At 39.1% G+C, this 20,146-nt stretch overlaps 1 protein-coding gene across 1 annotated transcript in view; it reads left to right on the forward strand.

Annotated features, from left to right (window-relative positions):
* Window positions 1-18,340: 18,340 nt before the first annotated feature.
* The window catches only part of LOC147435714 (uncharacterized), a 73,324-nt gene continuing 71,518 nt past the window's right edge, over window positions 18,341-20,146 (forward strand). The window contains exons 1-2 of the mRNA XM_086487771.1: window positions 18,341-18,619; window positions 18,707-18,808. Of these exons, the coding sequence (XP_086343897.1) occupies window positions 18,341-18,619; window positions 18,707-18,808 (381 nt within the window). The remainder of the gene's footprint in view (window positions 18,620-18,706; window positions 18,809-20,146) is intronic.

The raw sequence follows: 20,146 nt of genomic DNA on the forward strand, positions 1-20,146 counted from the left end.
TTCAATAAATAAGTATTTATCAAACTCCATTACAGATTCCATCATAGGAAACTTGATATGGATAAGGAAAATTTATGCATCAAAATAGTTTGGGCAATATTGTTGCGCAACTAGAAAAACCCTTCGTGTTCCCTTGGCAATTTGAAACCCTTGGTCAAATTTTAAAAAGAAACGACTTAAATCATTATGTAGCTGAGACCAAGAAAGGATATCGTTCTACCAATAGTGATTGTATATAGATTGGTATGATGCACTTAGTCACTACCCTTTGGTAGTTGAGAAGGTCATTCTGATTTTTTCATTCACAAGTCAGGTCATACCCAAAAAATATGCTTCTATAGACACACGTGATGCTAATATGAAGTAGGAGATCCTCTCAAGTTGGAATCATATTTGCAAATAGATCTTTGAAACAATCATGCCTCCCCATTGAAAGAAGATAAAGATTCCCAAAACTCAAAGCATGTAGTCATAGTGGGTATTCTTAGGTTTTGTTGAATATGCCTTGCATAGCATAATGTAAAAAAGAAATTCCATGTCTCGAGGGTCTCATAGAAGAGTCATGTAGCACATGAACTAGCTCCTTTTACTCAATAGCAATTGAGACTGGTATATTTGCTTGTGCTTGTTGCATATGATTGCATCAACGGGCACTCTATATCATAGGCTATATGCACAAGGTGCATGCATCACATGTGTTCACTTTCTTCTATACCAAGCATGCATGGCCTAGCGATCAAGTAACTAGTTCACGTGCTACATGAATATCTATGAGAGCCTTTGGACATGCAATTTCTTGTTTACATCACAGTATGCCATGCATGATACACAAGCTCAAAAATAAAATCAACCTTGTCGATCAAATTGACAAATAATCAACATTGGTGAGTCGTAAGTGGTAGTGGAAGCATAAAAAGTACTTGCAATTAATGCATGTCATAATTGCAATGACAAAACATACCTGAGATTAGCCGATGCTGAGAGCAGATGCACATGATGTTCACTGTAGAACCTTAATGACATAATGGGATTTGACTGGCTCCTCGGCCATAGAATCATAAAATAGGCATAATAAGAATCATGCCCGCTTCCTCCAATTAGAAAAACATCCCATTCTGATTGGCCAAGACTTGGAAGGGCTTCCTCTTGGAAACCACTACATGACTACCTTATGAACATTTTGAGTAGTCTACATAAAAACTAAAAAATGCCTTGATAGTCCATTAGCATCGTGAACTAAATGTACTTACCATTAGCATCACAAAGATTAATCAATGCAACATGGAAATTTTAATTGCTTCAACTTTGCATGGATGCATCATATAGATGGAGATGTGTAGAACGCATTGTTTCCATGCACACATAAAAAGGTACAAATGAAAATGGATGTGCTTTGACACACAAATCTCGTACTACCTCTTCCAAGTTTCCATGAAAGTTAGAAAAACATAAAAAAACTGTGTGCATGCAATGCACGAGCATGTAGCATTGTGCAAAAACTCTCTGTGAGAGAAGAACATACACATGCATGTCTCATGAAAACAAGAAAAAAAATCTCATGGCATCACAAAAGTGTGCAAAAATTGCACATGCCTAAGCAAGAGTCTCAACACAAAAATTCTTGAATTCACAACATATTTGCTTACATGCATGGGCATGCAAGAGTAAGAGTGAAAAATTCAACACATAGAGGTTGTTTTGTCTCAAGAAAGTGCAACACACACTACATGAAAGCTCTAAATGATGTCGGTTATGTAGATTTGTGAAAGAAGCTCTTACCATAAGTAAAAACAAGGAAAAACGCACTTGGTAGATCTTGAAGCGTCCATAGAGTACTTTCCTCTATGCATCTCAAAGCGCATTTTGGATGCCACAAAAACTTAAAAAGGGGTTAAACTCTTGGATGCTTGATGGAAAAGCTAATGTTGGTATCATGAGTATGACTCCACAACGAGTTCTATAAAAGCAGCCTGAAAACCACGATCATGTGCATGACGCTTGCACAAGCCCAAACATGGTAAATAACCATGCTTTGATACCATTGACAGGTCTGGGCTCCTACTGCATGCTCATTCCACCTGAACATATTACTTTTATAGTCCCTTGGCCCTCTCCTATAAGAGACCCCTTGACATCCATGAATAATTTAGGGCCTTGATTTCCCTAGTCCTACCATAGGCCTGACATGTGGATTGCCTATAAATAGACATACAACTAGGTGGAGAGCTAGGATTTATAGCCACTTGGCCTTTCACTAGTATTAGAGCTAATTTTGACTCTCTTGTATGCTTGCAAGGCATAGTGCAAGGAGCCGTGGAGAAGAAGATGTCAAGCCGCAGTGGGAAACTACACTTGTACACCCTCTTCGGGTAATGTCAACTTGCACAAAATGGCTCTTTCTCTATCTTTGTGCATTTGCACCAGCTCAAGGAGATTTTTTGACATTGCATCTTCCTCTCCATCTTGCTATAGTGCAAGCTCTCTTTCTTCTCCTCCTTGCACTATCTACAAGCTTGTCATGGCCATGTGTGAAGCTTTGATTTCACACTGAAGTTAAATTTTTTTTGCCAAAGTTCATTGCCAAGCACCAATTCCCACCTACTACACCCAGACGGCTTCCCATACAAGGTTCCTAGCTTCCCATTCCCAAGTCCCAACCCAACAACATAGTTCAGCAAGGGAAGTTGTAGCCCGAAAATGCAGTCCAACAAGAGGATTTAATTTTGACATTGGAGATTAAATCTCAAAGCGTGGCGTTCCCACATAGACAAGGCATTGAAACTCTCAAAGTTGGTCTTGAAACCTCTTCATCAGTTTGGAATGAAAACCTTGAAGGCTTCTAGCCTTCAAAACCTTTTGCAGCTTGTCAAATGACAGCAATTCAAACCTTCATGTCTCATGGAGGTTCTTGATTGGGAATTTCAAGTTCACAACTTTGAAGCTACTTCAAGCTATTTGATGGCTTCTTCTAACTCTTTCACACTGTTATTTGAGATAAAATTTTAAAAGCACTCAAGGCCATCATCTTCACACCATTTAACATGGTTTTAATTTTGACATCAAAAATCAAATCACACTTGTGGCTTAGAGTTGGCATGGCAATTTGCATCTCGACTATGGTTGCTCTTTTGCCCTTGCTCTCTACGTTTGCAAAATGGCTTCTATCCAAGGTTTTTATTTATTTATTTTTAGCCAAGCACTATTCGATGAATTTTGTGTTTTGGCTCGCTTGGATCTTCTCGAAAATCAACTTTTTGATTTTGAACTCTCCCCATGTATATCCACTCCTCCTTCCAAGAGTGTGTTGGATATTCTCAAGGATGATAATAGTTTGTCTCAAGCAAAAGAATATGTTGCATGATGTGATTTTTAAAATTTTGAAAACCGTTTTGTAAGTTGGCAATACATGCAACAATTACTAGCCACTCATTGGAGACACCTACTAAGTTATTAAACTCTTTTTTCACAAAGGAGGCAAAAAATATTCTGCTTCTTGTCGCCTAAGGGGTTGTGTTCTCTACCATACAATCAGCTCCAGCAATGAATTAGTAGCAAGTGGTAACAATCTCTACCATAATGGCCACGAAGAGACTGTTGATCACAAATTTTAAGCGAGAAAAGTGCAAAAACTATGTTTCAATTTTTTGGGACCGCACCAAAAAAGCATTGTCCCCACGCCCTCAATTAAGTAGCAGTCGTGATCTGCAAGTCACATATTAGGTATCTAATTTTTCAATTATTTGTATATGATGTATCAAACTAATAGATACAACACAAGTAGCTAAGAAATTGCAAAAGTTCTTCTCCAAAGGTTTTGTATATAAGTCTGGTTAATCTTTTCTAGCTAATTTGATTCTCCTTATTGGGCACCTCTCTTTTGTAAACATTGCATTGTGTGCCCTTCTAGTCTACACTTTTTTGGAGGGCAAGTCCCATTGAAAGGCATACTCATTTATTAAATATCTCATTGCACGTTTTGCATGGCATAAAGTATAGTTGCTCAAGGAGCTAGCTACTCAAGGAACTATTTATTACAATCCATTTTTGGTGGATTAGATCTTATGCTAAGATGATTGTAATGTGGGAAATATAATCATGGATCCTACAACTATCTATATGAAAATGTTGCAACTAAAATGGATTTTTGACTTAAGAAGGTTGTGCAATTAATTGTTGTTGTAATGAGGGAGCAAGGCTTTGTAAGAAACCTAGGACACTCAAGTTGTCAATTCATTAATGCATATTTAAAACTATGTAGTTAATCATTGTAATTGGGAAGCAAGGCCCCGCAAGAACCTAGGACACTCAAGTTGTCATTTCATTAATTCATATTGCTGATTGTGCATTTAATAATTTTAATGGTGGAGAAAGGCTTTGTAAGAACCCTAGGTCACTCAAGTTGTTAGTTCATTAATGCATATTGCATATTTGGAAGGTTACTGTATATGATCGGCTATTGCAGAAGTGTCGGCATGTACCCGGCCAAGGGGATGATAATTGGTACATAAGCTGGGTTCTATGTTTGTCACAATCCATGGCTATGAGCCAATTTCCAGGTAAGATCTTGTGATGAATACGATTCACAAAACATAGTCACTTGTTGACTATTAAAACCAATCCTATCAACTTTGGCAAGAGATCAAAAGTACACATGGAATCTTAGTTGTAGAGATAAGGATTCTCATCTATGTGGTCTCTCATATTTACTAGCCAATACTTTCATATTTAGTTTATAGGTCACAAAAAATGGGGGATCAATAGAAGCAAGGATTGTGGGTGATGCACCTTTATCTTCTTTGTTCTGTAGAGCCCTTCCAATTCGATAAGTATATGGTACTTTTCCTTGGTACATAATTTGGTTTTTAATGCTTCAATTGAGCCATCTAAGTGGGATGCATATTCTACAATGCTTTAATTCCCTTAGATCGTTATGTCCATGACCAAGTTTTTTTTTTGGCCTACCAACACAATTATGAGTATCTTGAATTCTATTGACTCAGATACATCTTTTTTTGTCACCAAGCACCCTAGGTGTATCAAACCTAGTGTTTGCCAAAGGCTTTTGTTCGAGGTTGCATGGTAACTTATTGATAGATTATGTACATCATAGCAAATTCCAACCAAGGGGTTTGTGTTGCCAAGCAATACCAAGGGTTTTGGACCAAATAATACCAAGGGTTTTTCAAGTTGTGAAACACTATTGACCAAATGGTTTTGATGCAAGTGACATGGTCAAGCATCACTACATGGTCAAAGTTATAAGAAAATCTAGAGGTTAGCATACTTGTTACTTTTTTTATCATGGAATTGTAGGGTCCACTTTAGGTATTTTATACTCTTTTGTGGTCACATCTCTTAAGACACTCATAGGCCTACAAGGTGGCGATCATTTTTTGGCACATCTAGGAACTCGTGGAGTTTGGTTCAGCTAGTGTGGATCAAGGTTTATGAGGGTCCTTGTCACTCTTGTCACTGGGTATTTCCAATTATCTCCACATAGGTACTTCTTGTATTTGATGGATTCCACTTGTACTGATATCAAAATCTCAGACATATTCCACATGTAGAGAATATGAGTCTTTGGGACTGACACTGGCATGTGTTTCCTTCATCATGTGTCATGATAGAGTCCCTAGTTGTTGACCAATTCCCTATTTAGACCACTGCAAGCATGCAATATCAAAAACAATTTTGGTGGCAAAAAATTGTTTGCCCTAGTAAGACTTGTTAATGTTACAAGTGCTATAAAACCATTAATGGATGGTTGTTTCAAGGTTTTTTAAGCTGCAGTTTTACATACCTAATATGCATATAGCAAATAGTTATACCTAATATTTATGTCCTGTTAATGAAAAAGTTTAATTGTTTGTACCTAGATATGATTTATGCTTACATTCTATCATAGTCCAAATGTTTTAGCAAGGCTATAAATTAATTGCATTGGGAAGCATCTAGTTATTTTTTTTGTATAGCTATTAACACATTTTATTCCCTTATAATTCATGTATGTTATTCCCTTATAATTCATGTATGTTATGAGCATAACATCCGCCATAAGCATTGGCAACTACAAATCATTAGTCATGGAAATGCAAGCTCAACTATGTTTTTTCTAAATGAATGCACACTAGGTGTTTTGGGCCCTAGTGTTTAGCAATGGTATATTTGCAATGGCATGCAATTTCATGCATTTGATAGCTTATGAAGCTCTTTATCCACAACAAGTGCATTATCTGTGGTCTACCAACCACCATACTCGGGGGGTTCACTATGTGTAAAACTACCATATCACGTGCGTTCGAGACATGTTTGTAAAACCCCTTATCTGTTAATTTTGTTAAGAATATAGTGTATCCTTTTCTTTTAAAATCTGTAGGTTTTTTTCAAATTTGAAAAAATAACACCCTTTTGTATATATATTTATGTAAGTTTCAAGAACTTTAAATACCCTTCTGTTGAACTCACGTGATGGGTTACATTTTTATCACGTGACCTACCCAGGCCACCATATGAGGTCATGGCTTAGTATGGGTGCTTGTAGATAGGTTGGCTAGACTTCGTAATTTTATTCCACCCTAGTCCACTATATAATATCTAAAGTTAACCAATTTGGTTGTTGGTTTTTTGTCCACCAATATTGTGAGTAATGGTGAACCCACATTTCGAAGTCCTTCTTGGAGGATTGTTTGTAAACAATTGGGAACACAACTCAATATTAGTAATGAGTAGCTTGAAATTGTTAATTAAGTGCTAGAGGATATGCTAAGAGCATACGCTAGCGAGAAGAAATCCAATTGGGAAGATTACCTCTCTATTTTGGAATTTACTTATTACAATGCAAAACATGTTACGACTAAGTTTAGTTCCTTCATTCTTCTGAATGGTTTTCCACCTCTATCACCCATTATGGTGGGGTTGGATAATGATGAGGTATGTCAGCAAGTTAAGGACTTCATCCATGATCATATGTATAAGCTGAATGTTAGTCGTTCGAGAAGATAGAGACAAGGATTATGCTGATGAGAAACACCATGGAAAGAGAAGAGGTCTTTTTATGTGTGCCAAAATATTCCAAAATTTTAAAAACTGGGTCAATATCTAAATTATCTCCTAGATATTGTGGGACATTCACAATACTCAAGTGAGTTGGGGATATGGCTCACAAACTTTCTTTACTTGCGTACTCTTATATTCATCCGGTTTTTTGTGTAACTCATTTATGTAAATAATTGCATAGGGATGACAATGTTAGTTTATTTCATTGAACCTCCAACCCAACCGCATGAACCTGAGCACATTTTAGACTATTATGATTTACATACTCATCATGTGCATCATCAAACATTAGTTAAGTGGAAAGACCAACGTGAAGAAGACACCACTTGGAAAAACATTAATGTTCTTAAGAAGAAACATTACACCTTTGTTTTGAGGACGAAAAGACTTCTCCAAGGGGGGAGTAATGTGAGGCCAAGGGCTAGTGTGAAGTAGCACATGGATTGCCTATAAATAGGCATATTTCTAGGTGGAGAGCCATGCTGCATAGCCCCTGGCCTTGTAGTGGCAATTGAGCATCCATAAAACTTGTAGCTAAGAGGTTGGAAAATGTGGCAAGCAAGCTCAAATGTGATCAAAGATGAGCACTCAAGTAGATTGTGAAGCTAAGACTGTTGAATTTGCAAGGAGCATAGTGTGCAACAATGGAGAACACTTCTCAAATTCCCCAACTTCATGTCTCACATAAAATGGAGTTGGAGTTAAGTTGAATCACTGCTATGGTACATAGTGCATATGGGGAGATAGGCTCAAGAATCTATGGGTGAGTTCACTAAATCATCTCTCAAAGACTAAAATGCTTTTGTAATTGATGGAAATGTAATGATGGGAAAGACTAGCATATTTAACAACAACATAACTTGAAAAATCTAAGACAACTCAAAATTTGAGGAGATTTTGTTTCTCATTGATATAGAAACAAGAAATACTGTATTTTCAATCCCAAATGTAAATGCATTCACATCATAAGTGTCAAATGTTGCATCACAAAAATGAGAAAATGCCTCAAATTGGAATCACGTATACAACAATAAGTATGTACTAAAAAATATATATATGGTAGCACATTAGTGCACTACTCTGGTGAAGAGGCCTCCTCATGCTTTGGTCTCCTAGTGAAGAGGCCTCCTCATGCTTTGGTCTCCTTATGCTACAATGGTGTCCGAATCAAGGAGCACAAAACGAGACAATAAAAAAGTTTAGATAATAAAATTAAATAAAAACACATAGTGTAACATAAATGGAATGAATGTTCAAAATTTAGATATTTTATCTCATTGGGTTGAGATCTTAAAATTTCCATGAGCACATTGAGATCGTGGCTTGCAACATAACTTCGCTTGAATGGGGTGCTGTCTTGATTGGTCAACATCCATTGTTTAATAGTATTTGAAATCAATACAGAAGTTAGATCAAGAAATTACAAATTGATGAAATTTTAAGCATAAATGCAATGAAATATTACTTACAAAATCACCCTCAAAGCTTGCCTATCCATCAATGCCCAAATGATGTGAGCTTATTAACTCCACTTGCACCTTTTTTGCCTCTTTTTGTTGCTTGTACTTGTCAGGGTTGTCATTGTATTGTTTCTTAGATTTCTTGCAATCTTCCTTGTCAATCCAAGATAGATTGATTTTATTATTCTTGATCACTTCATAGACTTGGAAGGGCTTGTGCTTAAAGTACTTTCACATCCTTGTGTGCATCGATTTGGTGGATAATGCTCCACATTGTGCACATATAAGAGGTACTATGAAGCATGTTGATGATCTTATCTTTGTGGTGGAGGTCAATTGGTATTTCTTTCCATTTCTTCATGAGGTGGTGATGGAATACCTGTAAGCAAAAGTCATACATGGCAGTAGTCACCTTTTATTGGGGTAATCCTTTAGCTTACACTCAATACATGACCGAACCCTAAAGCCAAGCATACTAAGCATGCATCCTTATGTGCACACATCCATCCTACTACATAGATTTCCCTAAACACATGCTTCTTTATAGTCACATGATATTTGGTGTAGCCCACATGTTACATGACCCTTTTCCACATGTGTTGCCTATCTCTTTCTTGCATTAATTACCACCTTACACTTTGAGCTTATATAAGGCCATAATTCTTAGATTGTAACTCTCTTTCTCTCACCCTAATCAATCAAGCAAGCCATTGAGTAAATTTTGTTTAATCTATTTTCTCCTAATTGTTATGAAACTCTCACTACAATTAACACCTCATGGTCTATCCACCATAGGCATTACACCTTTCTACCATTCTCATATGTATTTATTTCCATGATGATAGGTTCTATTGTATAAGGGAGATCCACATGCGTACCATGGTAGAATCGAGGGCAAAATAGGGGTCTTAGCAAGGTGAAAACCTTACATTCACCCCAACTTAAACAATTTGAGATGTCCTCATCTCAATCAAAGATAGGGATGTCTTTATATAGAGAGACTTCATCCTCTTAGGTAGCATCTTCATTGGGATAATCTTTCTATTTGACAAGATACTCTCTGATCACTCTACTTCTAAGGATTCTTTCTTGGATTTGAGAATGCAATCTGGTTGAAGTTCAAGCACTTCTTGCTTTTGCATTACGATCCACTCATCATCCAAAGCATGGTTGTATTTGGGACATAAGGCTTCAGAAGATTGATATAAAACACATCATGAACCTTGAGGTGTTCGAGCAACTTTAGCATGTATGCTTGATCACTAAGTACTTTGACTATGTGTAAGGACTACAATATTTGGGACTAAGATTTTTGAATTTTCCTAGGAATAGAGGTTGCTCATTATTGGTTGGGCCCATAGCAATACTTTATCTCCTAGTTTGAAGATTTGATTGGATTGCTTCTTATTGCATAGTGCTTTTGGTGGTCCTTAGCAGCATGTGTAATGGAAATGGAGAAATCATCTATTTATTGCAAATGATAGGTGGTAAAAGCACGAGTGAGCTATGGGCTACACGAAAGGATATCACAATTATGAACATTTCATTATTTAAGTGCTCTTTATGAGCTATGGCCATTTTATGGCCGGGTAGATATTTTGTAATCATTTTGAGCATTCAAGAAATCTATAAGTAAATATGTGAAAGAGGAATAGGGGAGATTTCACCCAATGTCTTTGTTATTCTTCTCTCCCCTTCTCTCTTCTTCCTCGCCGTGCCAATGTAGTACTATGATCTAGAAGGTGCACCTGCACAAGCTCTCATGCTCTGTCTCATTCTCTACCTCTCTTAGATCATGTATGATTTTTGATTGTGTATGTGTGTGTTGACGGCACAATACAGAAGAGGTTTCCCAATACGTTGTACTACTATTTTTTGAAGAAAAATGATACCTTTGTAATATTTGAGCTGCCATTAGACCTTGTGGGAACGAGCCTCTATGGAGGAATGTATATAAGTCAATTTTTGTAACCTAAAGCTAACTTTTGGAATTAATCAAATCCGGTTATCATTGTGCGTGGTGTGTGTGTGTGTGTGTGTGTGTGTGTGTGTGTGTGTGTGTGTGTGTGTGTGTGTGTGAGAGAGAGAGAGAGAGAGAGTGACTTCTTCTCTTCCCTATGCATGCTACGGAAGGTCCATTGTTAAAGCGACACCACCATTGTGTTAGCAACGGCAAGGGCTTCCCTTCAACCCCAAGAGTGTGTGATTCCAACTACCACGCGAAGAGAGCTCCTGTGAGCTTCCGTGTGAGTTTTCTTGCAAACCAAGTGTCCATTTGGTGAGTTCTCTGTAACTATGGGTTCACGGTGAGTAGGACTACACATTAGGATCATATGCCACAAAAAATGTTAAGTTTTATTTTGTTGTCTGTCTTTATACGCAATTGTCGCAAGAGGTAGTTTGAGGTGGGTTATCAAGTTACAGTCCATAGGATATTGATCTCATGGCAAGGAGAGTGTATCTTGTGAGTTTCGTGACATTTTGAATGCATTTGACCTAGATTTGGTGAGCATTAACGTTGTAGTTTGGATTGTCTTCACTAGTGCGTTCTTGGATTTGATTTCCTGGATTAGAGATTGTCTTAAAAGGTTGAGAAGTAGTTGAAAAACCATATTCTTCTTTCCATGCGCCTACTGGTTAAGCTTTGTCCTCGGCCGACATAGAGTTGTTGGTTTTGTTCTCGCTATACTAGCGTCCGCTCGCGACATAGAGTTGTTGGTTTTGTTCTCACTATACTAGCGTCCGCTCGCGACGTACCCACCAATATTGGTGCCATTTCCAGGGAACGAAGCCTTAGGTAGGTGACCTTAGACTAATCCTATGAGTTGAGAGTTCCTCTGGTTTAGCATAGTATTCCTTCTATCTTAGTTTAGTTAGGATTTATAGAGAAATGCTAGGAAGTGTGTTTCTTGCCTTGGTCACCCGTGTTGATGGTTTTAGTTTAGAAATGTGTTAGTTTGGGATCTTGAATGGTTGAGGAGGTGATAAATCATTGGCTAGTCTGTTTGTGTCAGTTAAGTGCTTATCTACTCAAGGTCCCAAACTAACACATTTCTAAACTAAAACCTTCTATCTTAGTTTAGTTAGGATTTATAGAGAAATGCTAGGAAGTGTGTGTCTTGCCTTGGTCACCCGTGTTGATGGTTTTAGTTTAGAACGTGTTAGTTTGGGAGCTTGAGTGGTTGAGGAGGTGATAAAGCATTGGATAGTCTGCTTGTGTCAATTAAGTGCTTATCTACTCACAATTGCAAAATCAATTTTTTATGTTTAGGAGTAGCTTTAGGTAGGTGAATTGATCTTGATCCAGAGTTGTCTATCAATGGGAGTTTGCTTGAGTTTATGGGTTGCATTGAAATTTTGAAAAGAGAGTGATTCTTGGTTGAAACGGTGTAAAACAAGGCTCATAAAAATGTTTTGCATGGCTGAGGATTTTTTAGGACAAAAGAAGGCATCAGAAAGGATCCTCCATATCAAAATATGAATTCAGTAAGGTTAGACTTTATACGCGTATGAAGTATCTAGGGCTAAAAAGAGACCAAACCTATGGAAACTGATTGTACCAGAGTGTTCAAATGAGTAGTTATACCCTACGAACACCTTGAGTTGGGAGTCTTGGCAAAGATTTGGGGACCAAACACCAAAAGATGGAGTGGTTTTAGTAAGAAAAAACATAAATGTGTGTTTGAAGGCACCTTTAAGCTCTAAATTTTGTTGTGAACACATGTACATGATGCTGATTAGTAGGGGAGCTTAAGGAAGAAACAGATCTGAATTCTGAGACAGATGACTTCATACGCATATGAAGTCTCCAAGGTAGATTTGGACAATATCCTGCATGTTGTCAGCACTAAGCCATTTGGGAGGGTTATCTAAGCTTGACTACAAGAATTCATACCATTTGGGAGGGTTATCTAAGCTTGACTACAAGAATTCATACCATTTGGCTAGCTAACTTTACATCTGGAGAGTATTTTGCAAATTCTATCCAAAAACAAAGAAAAATGATGAATTGGTGAATCATTGGCATCAAAACTTGATTTTGAGCACATATGCTTGGAGTACACACCAAAGAGAACCTTGGACTGAGGTTTATGTTCATTCTGGTCAAATAGACTTTATACGCGTATAAAGTCTAGCAGCTTAGAATAGACTCAAATTGTACAAAGGTATATGCCCAAAGTTTCCTTAAGCCTTGGGGAAGCTCATGACTCATATTTTATTGCAATTGGATCAAAACTGAGCTTAAAAAGACCAAGAAACAATACAAACACTCTACATACCCTTTTTTTTTTTGCCACAACTTGAACAAACTTGATTCCAAACTCAAGTCAGAGAATATTTGTAAGTCCTTGAGTACTGGACTACCTCTGGAGCAAGTCTCATGTCAATTAGTCATAAAAGACCATACGCGTATAAAGTGTTTTTTATGCTATTGCATTATTTGAACTTAAGACCATACAGGGAGTGTCAGTACACAACTATAAGCACTAGCCTACAAAAATCTAGTCAATCTGGTCAAAAAGACTTCATACGCATATAAAGTCTTCCTGACCCTAATGACTTTCAAAGTTGAACTGGGACATACCATTGCATTGTAAGGGACCTTAGAAGCCAAGAGCCAAGATTACACTCAAGTTGGAAAGAATTTGAGTGTGCAAGTGCCAAGAAATAGAAAAAAGATCCAAAATCAATTTGCATCACATTGTAACTCACACTAAAGTGGTTCGATTGTCATTTTGAAAGTTTTTGTGAGTTACATGAATGTTAGAGAATCTTTGGTGAAGAAATATTGCCTTTTTTTATTAATAGACTTTATACGCGTATAAAGTCTGATAGCCAAATTTTAGAGCAGACTGAGTAGTTGGAGCCTACCAGGTAATCCACTTAGCTCTGACAACACCTTTTTCTAGTCCATTCAGTGATAATAATATATACAGGGGATCAACCCTTCTAAAGTAAATTTTGGACGGGAAATAGTTGCTTGTTCTTCCTAATCAATATTGAATGTTAATAAAAAATAACCACCATTGACAAAGATTTGCTGAGTCTAAAGTTTTGTACAAATAGCCAGCAACAAAATCCAGCAAGTCCAAACCAATCGAAAGTGCAAACAATCAACCAATTGGAGAGCTGAAATGGCCAGAGTAAGACACGCCAGAGCGAACTCTAAAGGTAAAATGTTTGGATTTGTAGTGGTGTATTAAGGGATTGATGTATTTGAGATCAAGAAGAAACCTTTAAAGAGACCAAAAACCACCAGGAGATCACGTCAGCTTAATGTCTACGAAAGAGAGTGTGACCCAAGCGAGGGTAGATCCACTAGCACCAATCATAGAAGACGGTAGTGGAACCAACACCTCCTCTGAGAAATCCTTTTATCTCATGGCGGACCAAAACACCGCGATTAACCAACCAATCCAAGGAGAAGGAGGGAGCACATCTAGAAACCCTCCTTGGACATTAAGGTTTACAACCTTTTACTTAGAAGGACCAAATACCCATGGGGCTTTGTTCTATGCTAATGAAAGGGGACGAAAAAGCATACTTGTATTGAGGAAAAACCAACAGAAGGAGTGGATGCCCTTCTAGCATACGATGATGGGGATAGATTCCATGATGAGGAGGGAACACATTACCTTATAGTTAAGGATCCAGAGAACTACAACAAGTATGGGGATAATGTGGTAAAGGGGAAGATGATTTCTGAAATCACCGAAATACCCCCTGTGTAATAGACCTTCCTAATGCCACCCTAGTGTTTGACAAGAAGGTGACTAAAGTTGCAACTAGCCAAGGAGCGGTAGGAATCTTTGAATACCTGAATGGGAGAGTCAAGACATATTTTTGATGCGTAGCACCATTTGCCTTTGAGCTAGGCACATAAAAGACTCTTTACTTATTCTCATATGAATCAGGTGAAGGGAGTCTCATACTATATGTTGAGAAATATGGACGGGAGTATAGGCCAATAGAAAAAACAAAGGTAGCAATATTGATAGCCACTAAGCTGATTCCAATAGAACTTGCTGCCACTCAAGGACTAAACCCTACCCCCAGTAAGTCTACTAATCCCTTTGAGAAAATGGAGGATGATACCAGAATCCAAGTCAGGCAAGCTGGAACGGTAGAAATACCAGGTTTTCCTTCATATCTCAACACAAATCCAGAAACGTTGCAATCATGGTTGCGACCCACGGTGACGAGAGAACAAGAGTTCTATAGAGGCAAAGTCCCTATTACAAATAGTTCATATGTGACTCCTATAGTGTCACCCATGCCCACTTACTCCTATTCTTATTCCAAGGAAAGCAAAGGACCAACCATGATCCCAACCACAGCAGGATTTCCCTACCTGGAGAGAATCGAGACAGAAAGAGGGTTTGTAATGGAACCACATGTTGAAAGGTCATACAGAGGATTTGGGACGGGAGGTGTAGTTGACGGAAGGTTGAGACATGAACCAGACCCTGTGAGGAGAGAGGGACGAGGAGATTCCACAGTTCGACTGGTAGAACAAAGACGTGTTAGACCGTCTCAAGTCCATAAATGGGTATACAAGAGGTATTCAGGAGAAGTGGATCCTAGAGATCATGTGGCAACATTTTTAAGAGTGATCCGAGCAGAAGAGATTAGAGACTTCGATACACAATTTGCAGGATTTGGACTCACCTTGGTTCATTGAAACAATGTTATTTTGTAGGATTTGGACTCACCTTGGTTCATTGAAACAATGTTACTTTGTAGGATTTGGACTCACCAAGGCCAGCTTACCAACAGAGGGGTTCCCAAGGAGCTCCATGACAACCATTGGGACCTTGCTATAAATGTGGGGGCGACCATCTTAAGAAAGGCTGTCCTCATTTGGAAATTGTATGAGTGAATGCGTATTGTCTAGATTTCGGCATGACTCATTTGATTGCCAATTGCCCAAAAAATCCAAACAAAGCAATGAACGCAACCATAAACCTTTTGGAGGCTATCCCTTCAAGCAGTCATTCCAAGAATGAAATAATTATACCTATACAAGTCATCACATGAGCTCGGGCTCAAAAAGAAAAAGAGAGACTTGGAAATGAAGATTAAGGAGGTAAAACACCTAGCATTGAACAAACAAGTCAATGAAACACGTGGAAAGCTAGAAAAGCATGGGTAGAAGTTAGGAAAGAACGAGAATAAATGTCATAACAGAAGAATTATAGCGGACCAAAGACGGGCTAGAAAAACTTGAAAAAAGAGCACTTCAAAAGCCAGAAACACCAACAGAGATCAAGCTTGAGAAGAAAACAAAATCCAAAAGTGCGGGATCGGGCGGACCGGTGCTAGTGGAAAAAGTAAACGAACATCTAGACGCACTCTTGAAAGCATACGACTCAAGGCTTAAACTTTATGGGCGTATAGGATTGTCTACAAAACCTCGATAGGCACAACACTCTACAACATGGTGTTTGGACTTAATGCTATATTGCTTATGGAATTCTTAATCCCAACCCTAAGAACAACAAAATGTCTAGAGTGGACAGGTCATGAAATGTCCTCATGTATAGATGTAGACTTCATACGCGTATAAAGTCTCACTGCTTTGAAGATGAACCTGGAGATCAACCTTGAACAATCTAAGCCTCCACAACAAGATTATGAGGACATCTACCCAATTTCATCCCATTTAAGCCTCATATACCTATAACTCAGCCAAAATCCAGTTTCAAGCCTGCAAGGAGTTATAGTGGTCACAGCTGGTCCAAACAAGATCCAAATTGAAATCCAGACATATACTCATGAAGTACATGATGAGTGTTGCACTTATGTGAACTACCACTGTTTTGAGCACTTAGACTTCATACGCGTATGATGTCTCACAGCATCATTCAGCACTCAGAAGCAACCATTAGGCCCTATAGACTGCTTTTCAATTTAAGAGTCATTTGGACATATAGAAACTAAGAAAATGCAGGATTACCTAACTTAATCCTTTGAAGTGTTTGCAGGATCTATGGAATCTAGTAAATCACCAGCAAAGAAGAAGAGGATGTCTGTAAAAGACATTATTGCGGCCAGTAAACCCTATACACTATCAAAGGAAACACTCAAGCCAGCCAAGGCCTGGGTAGACGAGGTCACATTAGAAAAGGAAGGGATTGCAGTATATCAAGGAACTTTTAGAGACACACAAAGCAACACAGTGGATATCCCAATGAATCCACAGGAGATGTTAGAAATGGCAACAAATAGAGAAGAGACCCTCCACCAGCTAGAAAGAGTGGACCTTCATAACTTCTACACGGCACCACTAGCAGGTGTAGATGTTCAGAGACTATATGAGCTACTCAGCTCTATTCAAAAAGACGGCAAGGCTGTGGTAACAGCTTTGGATGGCCAGAAAATAGAAACTCTAATCACACCTCAAACCATAGCACATGCACTTGGGCTACACAATAGGGGAAGCTCAGTTCGAGAAAGAAGAGACGAGGTGAAGGTCTACGCACAAAAGAAATTTAATTAGACATTCAAAGACCTGGTGGACCCAAGGTCTGCAAAGATATGCAAACTCTACGACCAATACTTCCACGTTTGTAGCAAGAGGTCACAGAAATACACAACTCCTCCCCATGGTGGTAGCAACATACCCAGAGAGGTGAACTACGCCCAATACCTGCATGAACAAGTGGTTGGCATTGGGCATGGAAAAGCCCAAGTACATTGGAGGAGGGGAAACCTTGACAAAGATTGCATATGAGGCAATAGCAGCAAGAGGACATTGGCCAGAGCCACCAACACAGAATGAGTGGTTCAAGGTGAAACCTGATATTGTAGATGAGCCAGTAAAATCAACAGCTCCACCCATCACCAACAACAGGCTAAGAAGAAAGTTGGAAATGGTGCCTGAAGACGAGCCTCTGGAGCCACAAAGGAAGAAAGGGAAAGCAACATTGGCCATGGAATCTAGACCCAAGGAAACACACAGTAACAAAACCTACTCGGATTGAAAGATTGATAGAACAGTTCAGAGCAGAAAGAGCATTAAAAGGAGATTTTGAAGAATACTGGGTGCCAGCCCGGCCAAGTTTGGAGGAAGCTCCTCTAAACCACTAGAGGACCAGTTTGACCATTACATCCGGGCATATGAAGAGACAGAAAGGGTACTTGATCGGAAAAATTTAGAGCCTTTCACGATGGAGGAAGTGCAAAACATCAAACAAAAGTTGAAAGAAACATCAGAAACACATGAGAAGAAGGATCAAGAGGAACAATAGACATTAGGTGAAATTTGGACTCACAAAGGGGCCCTTTAAGGAGTTTGACTTTACCTCTCTATACCAAAACGAGAGCATGGATAAATTTTTGCAAACAAACTCCAAAGTTGGCAGAGGTTTGACAGTTAGCTCTATCTACTGGTATATAGCACACCATGAGATTCCTCATATTTTAGAAGATTCTTTTTTTTATTCACTCAAAAAAAGAATCTTCTAAAATATGAGGAATCTCATGGTGTGCTATATATCAGTAGATAGAGCTTGAAGAGGACATTCTAACTGTCAAACCTCCGCCAACTTTGGAGCTTGTTTGCAAAAATTTATCCATGCGTCAATTTTCGTAAAGAGAGGTAAAGTAAAACTCCTTAAAGGTCCCCTTTGTGAGTCCAAATTTCACCTAATGAGAAAGAGGAAGCACCACCTTCACCACCAACACCTCCTTCGAGCCCAAAACCATCCACACCCGAAGCCCAATCTTTACCAAAAGCAACAGAAGAGGCCACATCTGCACACGGAGATCAGGAAAAGGATGAACGAAATACTTATGCAGAACTCATCCAAGCTGGATATACAATGGTAGAGGCTTCCACAATGGTTTATGGTACTCCAAACACACCATCGGCTGCAAGGGAAGAAGGAGAAATACAAGAGCTCCCCAGAAACAAGGAAAGAGATGATGAAGCAAAAAACAAGAAGGTAGACCACGAGTCTCAACAAAAAGCTCCAGATAGATACTCACCACAACCGAAAAAGCCAGGGATGGTTCAAGTCCCCACAGTGCCTCGATGGAGACCTTTGGATAACCCCTATCGAGCACTACCTGCAGGAGTTATGATCAGTATGGGTTATCAGGTTGCATTGGATGGTCCACTCAATAGACCCATAGCTAGAAACCTGGTAGCAACAACTGAAGATGACATAAGACCGCCTATCAAATAGTGGACAATCAGGGCGCGGTCTCTTACCACTACTGAAGACAACAGCATGCTGCGTACCAGGGATGATAACATGCAAATGGAACATGAGAACCTCTCAAACCTGGTACAAGATACCCACTCTAGGACCAAAGAAACAGACAAGGATCTCGACACTCTTAATGCGACACTAAGGGAATCTGAGAGCAAAAGAGACACTCTCTTGCTAGAGATGACTCAAGCCTAGAGATTAATCAAGACTCTCCAAGAGAGAAAAGATCAGGTCTTGGATGACTTTTAAGCGGCAAAAGATGAAGTCTTAGAGCTGAAGGAAAAGTTAGAGCTCCATGACCTAACAATCAAAAGACTAAGGGCTACACCAAGGGCAGTGAGGGAAAGTGCAGGGGCAGATGCCCAAGTTATACAAGCACTGGAAGCACAAATCACCGCCCTACAGAAGGAATTGTGGCTAGAGCAAAGATAGAGGATGCATATGGCAGAAGGATCTCTAGCCACTTAGGAAAGAATAAGAGCAGAACACCAAGTTCTCCAGAAAGAACATGAAGAACTTCAAAGGAATCTGGAAACATTGCAAGAAGAAATGGTTGACATGGCCAAGAAAGCTACTCAACAAGACACATTGGCACAAGGACAGATCACTAACTTGCAAAAGGAGATAGAAGTTTGAAGGACACGGGAACCAAAACCAGGGCCCAGTGAAATGGGGATAAATGCAAGAGATGAGCCCATGGAAATTCTCGAAGGTTCCGCGACATACAACACAAGGAAGAACACAAGAAGAGAGTGGTAGAACAAACACAACCACTGACCGTAGAGGAGGAAACATGCCTCCAGCTTCAGATAGAGAAGACAACAGTAGAAGACCACAAGAAAGCCTTGGAATGGGAATCACGAATGCTCCATTCTGCAGCAAATTTACTTAGGGAGGAATGGATGCAACCCACACTCCCATATCCTCTCCTAAAGTATGAAGTAATACTAATGAGGAAAAGAGTCAAAGCAGAAGCCACAGAGCCGATATATGAAGGAGATGTCAAAAATACAGAGGATGCAGGTAGAGTGGTGGACTCACAACCAAGATGGAGAAAAGCATGGCTTTTAAAGTACCAAAGATTTATGAAATACTTGGTGAGGCCCCAAAGATTATCAGAGATGACCTCCTCTTTTGCTCATTCCCTCGTGTTCGCACTTGGGGCAATCATTTCAAAATCCTAAAGGCTCATCCGAAATGGCTTAATTACCCCTCTATGCCTGCACCCACGGAAGGAGAGAGAATATGTGTATCTTATATGGTGAAAACCCTGAAGGGCACCATTAAGACTTTCATAGGCTCTCTGGACTTGACATGCGTCATGATCAAGAAAATCTGCAAAACCTTGTTGGCTTGTTTTGAAGTGTTCACGCCTTCTAAAGCAACAAATTCTACACTCCTATCAACGGGCGA

Source organism: Adiantum capillus-veneris, chromosome 18 (assembly GCF_014529385.1).
Source record: "Adiantum capillus-veneris isolate H3 chromosome 18, ASM1452938v2, whole genome shotgun sequence".
Lineage (NCBI taxonomy): Eukaryota > Viridiplantae > Streptophyta > Polypodiopsida > Polypodiales > Pteridaceae > Adiantum > Adiantum capillus-veneris.